Genomic DNA, 8,049 nt, shown 5'->3' with positions numbered 1-8,049 from the left:
ATAAATTATCTTATCCCTAAAATGCCCAGTGATTTATTTCAATCGTATACCCCCGCGTCATTTTTTTTAATTATTTACAAAACTGCCATAAAACATCCCAACCTTTTATTATTTTGATTTGATGGTCCTTATTTAGTTCTCGGGTTCTCGGGAATATATAAGTTCTCAAATGATCTTTCCTCTCTCTCTCTCTCTCTCTATATATATATATATATATATATATATATATATATATATATATATATATATATATATATATATATATGGAAAAGTTTAATAGAGAACCAATATGGATCAAGGAACCAAAGAAGTCATCTTAACCATCTATTTTCTTTTAATCTTGGTCATTAACCCTTAATTAACCAAAAAAACACAGAGGGGCATTTTGGTAATTTTAGTGTCTCATTTAATATTCCTGTTTGTCTCCGTTAGCTTCTTCTGTTACTGTCCTTCATCTTCAACACCGATCGATCCAAAATCTCGTCTATTCTTCGAAATCTCAACCTTTTTCATCCAATTTACTAATAGTTTCTTCAGATTTCAGCTAATAATTAGGTATTTTTAACATCTATTCATCTTTCTTTTATGATTATTAGGTCAATTATAGATTTTCATTTTATTATTGTTCTTCCGATGCATTGTTTATCAACTTATTTTTATTCTTATTGTAACCGTCTGATTGTCAAATTCTCTTGATTTTACCGTGTAATCTTCAAATAGTTATGTTTTTATTGTTAATTTGCTAATTTTATGTCGTATGTTGAATATCCGTTTGATGTTACTGTTTTTCCTTCGATCGTTTTTGTAATCATTCATCTGTAATGCATATTCGACATTTAGATAATCAATTCTATCTTGTGCATCTTCTGTCATTTAACTTTTTTCCAAACTTTTAGTGATTTTGAGAATCTTATCTTATCTTGTGCATATATTTTAAAGTTTTGTGATTATCTTGTTTGTTTGTTTCCTTTTTTGTATCATTATCAATTCTAATCTCTATATAAACTCCAGGTTACCAATTCATTATGAGTTCTCTGAATTTTTGTTCAGATTTGCATTCAACTATTAATGAACAATCACGTATGTTTTTTTTTCTTAATATAAAATTCACATTTTCTATGTAATGTAATAAAATAGATGTTTTATTTTTTTCTTTTGCAGTTCATGATCAATCATCTTCAAGTATGAATATTGATCATTCAAATAACAATAATTCTTGTTCAGATTTGCATTCAACTATTAATGAACAATCACGTAAGTTTTTTTTTTCTTAATATAAATTTCACATTTTCTATGTAATGTAATAAAATGGATGTTTTTTTTTTTGCTTTTGCAGTTCATGATCAATCATCTTCAAGTATGAATATTAATAATTCAAATAGCCGTAATTCTCGTTATAGTTTTGATTTTGAGCTCTACAATACTGAGTCTTTTGAGCTTGTTCGTTATGATAAGTTGATACATAAGAAGCCTTTCACATGTTTGTTGTTTGATTCGTTGGACATTGGTCTTGACTTTTACAAGACTTATGGTCAAGAATCTGGTTTTGATGTGAATATGTCAAGTCAAAAAAGATACAATGATGGCACAATTCGTATTAGATATTCCACATGTAGTAGATCTAGTTTCACGGAGTTGTTCAATAATGAAAATATTAATGTGAAATTTTCAGATGTTAAGAGAAGGAGAACTTCTTCTAAGAAGAACGGATGCCCTGTTGTTTCAAAGTTCAAGAATCTCCGATGTTCTTTAATGTTCTACATTTATGTGTTTGTTAAAGATCACAACCATGAACTTGTTGCTCAAGATCAGTTGCACTTATTAAGGATTAATAGGACAATGGATTTTCTTGATGAATCCTTTATACATAAGGTTGGTACTTGTAACATTGGTGCTTCAAAAGCTTAAAACTTGGTGAGTAGTATGGAGGGTGGCTTTGATTCTAGGGGAGGGACTATAGTTGACTTCAAAAATTTTCATAGTGATTTGAATTCTAAAATTGGTGTCAAAGATTCCCAAATAGTTGTGGATATATTGACAAACAGAAAAATGTGTTTCTCTAATTTTTCATTTGAGGTCCAAAAAGATGTTGATGATCATATTACTGGACTTTTTTGGGCTGATGATACTTCGAAAGCCAACTATAAGGAATTTGGAGATGTACTATCTTTTGATGCTACTTATCAAACAAACAAGTAATTCCTAATCCTTATTTGTTCTTTTTATGGTATTTGTTCTTTTTAATAATACTTATCAAAAAAAAAAATTCAGGTATTCTATGGTATTTGTTCTTTTTACTGCAGTTGACTACCACAAGCGTTGTGTTACTTTTGGTGTTGGTTTACTAGCTCGTGAGACAGCATATGCATATGTGTGGTTGCTTGAAGAGTTTCGTAAAGCATTTGTCAAGCCACCCATGATGATTGTAACACATCAGGATTCATCAATGAAGAAAGATGTTAATTTTGTTTTTCCTGAATCCAAGCATAGACTATGCATGTGGCACATCACTCAAAAACTTGAGGAAAAGATATATTCTTTGTTTCTTGATTCCTTTATATGTTTATAACCATATAGATCATAAAGCACACTGTGAATTCACAATGTAAATTTGCATATGATGAAAGAAACAAATCTAAATCATAAATCACACTGTGAATTCATAATGTGAAACAAATGTTATGTTACTATGAATTACATCAAATATTCAACTTATGTAATGATTCTTATGTGTTTCTTTTTTTAGATTCCTATCGATGTTTATAACCATCCGGACTTCCAAAAGACATTTTTTGATATTATATGGAATCTTCAATGTTCTCCACAAGATTTTGAAAGTTCCTAGTCAACAATGTTAAATAAGTTTCATCTAAAAGAAAATGATTGGTTAAAGAGTGTTTTTAAAATAAGGGATTTATGGATTCCGGCTTTTATGAGAGATCTTGAACTTTCTAGTTTGATGCGAACTACTTCAAGATCAGAGAGTCTGAATTATGCTTTCTCACATTTTTTGCATCATAAATCAAATTTGGTGAAGTTCATGATGTCATTTGATAGTGCAATGGAGAAGAAAAGACATCATCAATATTTATTAGATTATCAGTCCACAACTACTACCCCCAAGCTAAGGAATCCTTTGGCTATTGAAAAGCATGCATCGGAAATTTATACACATAATATTTTCTTGGACATTCAGAAAGAGTTATACAAATCCGTGTTTTATTGTGTTCAAGAATCTGTAGTTATTGAAGATGAAAGTGAAGTTTATCTTTTGAGAGATAAGAAGAAAAAAAAGTTGATTGATAAAAATGTGAATGAGGATGAAGATTCTGATGATTTTTTATCGAAATAGTCTTCATTCTCATTGTCCTAATACTCGTTACAAGGTATGTCTCTTTGTCCTAATAGAGTTTATTAAATATAAAATGTAGTTTAAAAATTCACACTGTGAATGTAGGATGTTTTGCCAATTCACAGTGTGAATTCTTACAGAGTTATAAATTGGTTTGTACTTTTCATTAGATTAGTATGGTATATGTATTTTTTTTTTGTGAATTTGATTTGAAGTACATATTTATATTATAGTATTATGATTTCTAATGTCCTGTTGGTTAATAATGTGAATCAATGTTAATTTGTATAATTTTTATCGAATGGTATGAGATACAAATTCTTATTCATATATTAATTTGTTTATTAATGATAATTTTGTAGGTTGTATTTAGTAGAATGGGTGATATCATTAGCATCAGTTGTAGCTGCATGTTTTTTGTCTAGGAAGGATTGTTATGTCGTCATATGTTTTTCATATTAAATATGAAAGAGTATGATGAAATTCCATCAAATTTCATTTTGAGGAGATGGGGAAAATATATCATAGCTGATGGATTGTTGAGAAAAAAGTACTCGTATCCTCTTAAAGGCAGTAAAAATGAATGTTTGATTCAAGATGCGTATGTTATTCTTCGTTTGTCCATTAACAAGATAGCAAGTAATGAGGATGAGTTGGCTAAATATATAAAGCAACTTCAGGAGGTTGATAGTGGTATTCCGTTATGTATCTCATCAAGGGCATCTTCGAGTAGATCAGTTCACATTGAAAAAATTATTGGAGCTGCAGTACATGATGTTATCAACATTCATAATCCACAGGGAATCAGAAACAAGGGATGGGCCAGTGGTAAAAGAATCAAGAGCACTAGAGAGAAAGTGATTGAGACATCTAAAAAGGGTTCTATTTTGTGCAGTTTATGTCATAAACCAAATCACAATTCAAGGAGTTGCATTTTGAGGTTAAAGAAGTCTGATTTAGAATCTGAGGTTACAGAAGGCTGATTGTTTCTAATTTTTTTTAAGACTACTAAAATAAGAATTGATTTTTGTAATGATCATTCAATGGATAGAAATGTTGAAATATTCATGTTAATTTTGATATTCATTGTTTTAGACTTTATTTCTAATAATAGAATATATTTTTTTCGAATTTATTTTTTTTGGTTAAAGATATTTTTTATTGTTAGTTTTTTGAATGTTTTCTAATAAAATTTTCATGCTAATGATTTAATTTATGTATATTAATTATCATTGTTAATCTCACATATAAAATTTTCATGTTAAAGATTGTCTTAATGTAATTTAATTCACATTGTGAAGCTCAACTATTAATTGTTCTAATGATCTATATGTATCGTAATTCACATTGTGAACCTAACATATAAAATATACATGTTATAATATGTACTGTAATTCACATTGTGAATCTCACATATAAAATTTTCACAAGGTTAATGTTACTTTATATAAACAATGTAAATTTTCTACATCTATTGTATTGTTATTACATTAACATTTAATCATTTAGACCAAAAGAAATGAAGTAAATTTATGAAATGACAATGTACTTTCAATTCTTTATTCAAAGTAGAAATATACTCACCCCCCCCAACCCACACACCAATAACATATCTTTAATAAAACATGTAATTGTATAACATACATGTAGACATTCACATGAAAATATAAACATCTTTTAAGTATTAGTAAAGTTCATTATACTTGATATACAAACTCACATCAAATTGTAACATAATAAGCATGTATATGTTCTTAAGGAAATTAAAGTGCATCTAAACTTATACCAATTATGAATAGAAACTAAGTTTTATGTTTTACACTTATTTTTCCAATCCTTGAAGTACTATATCCTTTCTCCCCTTTTTTCCCATCCTTTGTTGAGCAAATCTTGTATTTCTTCATTAGTCTTTTTTGCAAACTTAGCTGTTTGTGCAATGATTTTTGACCTGTATGTGTTTGCGTCACTCAATAGTATCTTTGTCAAATACTTAATGCGTAAATCATTTAACACATTTTGTTGTTGTTTTGATTCTTTTGGCAACCCACATGTCCAATTTACTGTTTTATCTCCCATATATGTCTCCATATGACGCATGCAAAAAACTCCACAGTCAACATGATTATCCCTCGTGCGCCAATTCATGTTCACCCTTTCTGGTTCAACACCCTCCAAAATTAAAGTTGATTTTTGATTGACCCTCATCAAGTACCTACTAAAAAGTATTTTCTGCAAAAAAGAAATTGTCATTTTCTATAATTATTATTTTATTCAAATTATTAGTCTATTAATACTTATCTTTAGAATGTAAATTTACTATTCTTACCAATTCATTAGGTGCATCACGATAAGCTCTAGAAAACTTTGCAACTAAATTCCTATTGGCAATGACATCAACCGCTGGTTCCTCTAAGTTTATGCAGATGATGTAAAAGTGATTTTTTTGATGAATTGGGAAAAACACCTGTTTAATATTTTAAATTGTTAAACTTTGTTTAAAAGATGTAATATATTCAACAAAAAGAACAATTTATTACCAAGTGAACTTTTTCAAATGTCAGAAGTTCTTTGTCCTTTTTCATTGCATCTTTGATATTTGACTCAAATTTATCATATCTTTCAATGAAAGGGATATTTTTGTCAAATATGAACTGTCTCTGCAAAAAAATTTAAATATACATCAAACTTTAAAGAGTAAATTGTTAAATTCACAATAAGGTAAATTTTAAATTTAAAATTATTCACACTGTGAATTATAATAAGATTCACTGTGTGAATTTTATTACTTATTCAGAACTATTGAAAATTTTATTTATTATATTATCAACATTATCATGATATATATTTTTTAATTAACTTACCACCATTGATGCATCAAAGAAATACCGATTCACTGTATAATTTGATTTAAGCTTTTCTTCATAGTTCAAAACATCAGTCCAAGCATCAATGACATGTGCATGTATCCATAATCCTGCCTGCATGGTTTCAATCATTCCTCTTCCAAGCACATAACCTCTCTTAGTTTGAAATACCTTCTCACTTAATTTGTAATCAAATAAAACAAAAAAAACAGTTAATAGAAAATTAATTTATATTTGTATTTATATACTATTGTATTTAAAGAAAAGTTAACATGAATTATTACCTGCTATTACCAATTTTGGAAAAAATTCTATCTGATACTTTTACTTCATCTGGATCTACAAATTTCGATGCACAAACCTCTTTTTGATTATAAGGAGAAGATACCTTCAGTGATGGTTTTTTTAATCTTTTTGCTACTTCTCTTTTTCCCTCTTGATCATCTTCAATTCCCAAGATATTATTGTCACATTCTGTTTCTTCTTAATCATAACTTTCTTCTTCATCAAGTTTTTCATCTTTTCTTTCTTTCTTCTCGTGTTCATCTTCACTGCTTTCATCTCCTTCCTGAAACTCTTGTGTTAGACCAAGACCAAGTCCAAGTGAAAAACTAGGCATTGATGATTTTTTAGTATTTTTTCTTTTTTTATCATCTATTATTGTTTTTTTTATTTTTTTGTTCTCTAAAACTTTTTACATTGTCAAAATCATCATAATCATCAAAATTTAAAATACATTGAATAGAATGAGCAATCTCATGCACTATTGGATCATTGTACAAATTTTCTGGTGTTACCATGATTGGTTGATTCTTTATTTCATGTTCATTCAAATTCTCATCGCTTTTTTCTTCATCTTCATTCTTGTCACTTTTTGCATCATCTTCATTCATCACATTTGTTTCATCTTCATTTTGACTTCTATTTTATCATTCACTAGTTTTTTATAATTCTTTTTCGCTTTGAATACCAATTCCTGCAAAATGAAACAAAAAATGTCAATAACAATGAATTTTTTAAACTTTTTTTTATAATAAATTACAGTTTCACAATATGAATGCATTGATGAGGTATCACACTTTTAATGCATTTTAATAAATGACATATTCACTACGTGAATTTATTATAGAAAAAGTAATAAAATACACTTTTATATTCACAATGTGAATCATTATATGAATTTCATCTTAACTACAATTTTATAACATATATCTGTAATACAACTTCACAATTTTTTTTTAATTATATAGATTATTAACTTACATCGAGTTTCATATCTTCATTTTCATCGGTGTCGGATTCTTCATTATTCTCTATAACATCATCATTCCATTCCAAAGTTCCAAAGTCACCACTCTTTAAGTCAACTTTTTCCCTTTTCAACATCATGTCATAATCCCAAAAATGTAGTGCATGTATTTGTCTTTTTTCATTCTTATCATTTCTCATAAACTCCAAATAAGCTAGCTGTTTATGTAAACAAAATTATGATTAATTAGTTTTCTTATAATAATATAAATAAAAGTGTTAATTATAAGAATTTTCCTTACCAATAATACAAGAAGTGGCCCACAATAGTAGTTTCCTCTATCGGTTTCATCCCACGTAGTCTTTGACATTTTCAAGCAATTGGTTATAAAACCACACCAATCAATTTCTCTCATAGGTGTTTTGCCTAACAAATGTGGCAATACTGTTGTTTTACAAGTTCCAGGCTTATTCTGTTCACAGATGGTATTAACAAATAGTAATAGAAAGTTTGTTCTGAATATAATCCCTGAATCTGATGATTCTTTAATTCTCTCTTCAAGATCTGATGGTCTCATAGCCTTG

At 28.3% G+C, this 8,049-nt stretch overlaps 3 protein-coding genes across 3 annotated transcripts; all 3 read left to right on the top strand.

Annotated features, from left to right (window-relative positions):
• The first annotated feature begins 1,025 nt into the window (after nt 1-1,025).
• Nucleotides 1,026-2,845, top strand: LOC145114275 (protein FAR1-RELATED SEQUENCE 5-like). The gene is made up of 6 exons (XM_079050272.1): nt 1,026-1,080; nt 1,162-1,254; nt 1,337-1,876; nt 2,012-2,195; nt 2,272-2,467; nt 2,747-2,845. Exons 1-6 carry the CDS (start codon nt 1,026-1,028, stop codon nt 2,843-2,845), a joined length of 1,167 nt encoding a protein of 388 aa, XP_078906398.1.
• A 6-nt stretch (nt 2,846-2,851) lies between these two features.
• LOC145114274 (protein FAR1-RELATED SEQUENCE 5-like) lies at nt 2,852-3,352 on the top strand. The gene has a single exon (XM_079050271.1). The coding sequence runs from the start codon at nt 2,852-2,854 to the stop codon at nt 3,350-3,352; it is 501 nt and encodes a 166-aa protein (XP_078906397.1).
• A 464-nt stretch (nt 3,353-3,816) lies between these two features.
• Nucleotides 3,817-4,335, top strand: LOC145114273 (uncharacterized). The gene has a single exon (XM_079050270.1). It carries the CDS (start codon nt 3,817-3,819, stop codon nt 4,333-4,335), a length of 519 nt encoding a protein of 172 aa, XP_078906396.1.
• Nucleotides 4,336-8,049: the final 3,714 nt, after the last annotated feature.

This window comes from Lactuca virosa, chromosome 5 (assembly GCF_052849685.1).
Source record: "Lactuca virosa cultivar CGN04683 chromosome 5, Lactuca_virosa_CGN04683_v6, whole genome shotgun sequence".
In the NCBI taxonomy this organism is placed as follows: domain Eukaryota; kingdom Viridiplantae; phylum Streptophyta; class Magnoliopsida; order Asterales; family Asteraceae; genus Lactuca; species Lactuca virosa.
This window is presented reverse-complemented; position numbering and strand designations above follow the sequence as displayed.

Bases quoted from the DNA above. Each gene is read 5' to 3' on its own strand.
- LOC145114275 (XM_079050272.1), top strand. From the start codon at position 1,026: ATGAGTTCTCTGAATTTTTGTTCAGATTTGCATTCAACTATTAATGAA. The intron at 1,877-2,011 runs GTACTTGTAACA...TTGGTGTCAAAG, and splicing joins ATCCTTTATACATAAGGTTG to ATTCCCAAATAGTTGTGGAT. The intron at 2,468-2,746 runs GTTTTTCCTGAA...TTCTTTTTTTAG, and splicing joins TGAAGAAAGATGTTAATTTT to ATTCCTATCGATGTTTATAA.
- LOC145114274 (XM_079050271.1), top strand. From the start codon at position 2,852: ATGTTAAATAAGTTTCATCTAAAAGAAAATGATTGGTTAAAGAGTGTT.
- LOC145114273 (XM_079050270.1), top strand. From the start codon at position 3,817: ATGAAAGAGTATGATGAAATTCCATCAAATTTCATTTTGAGGAGATGG.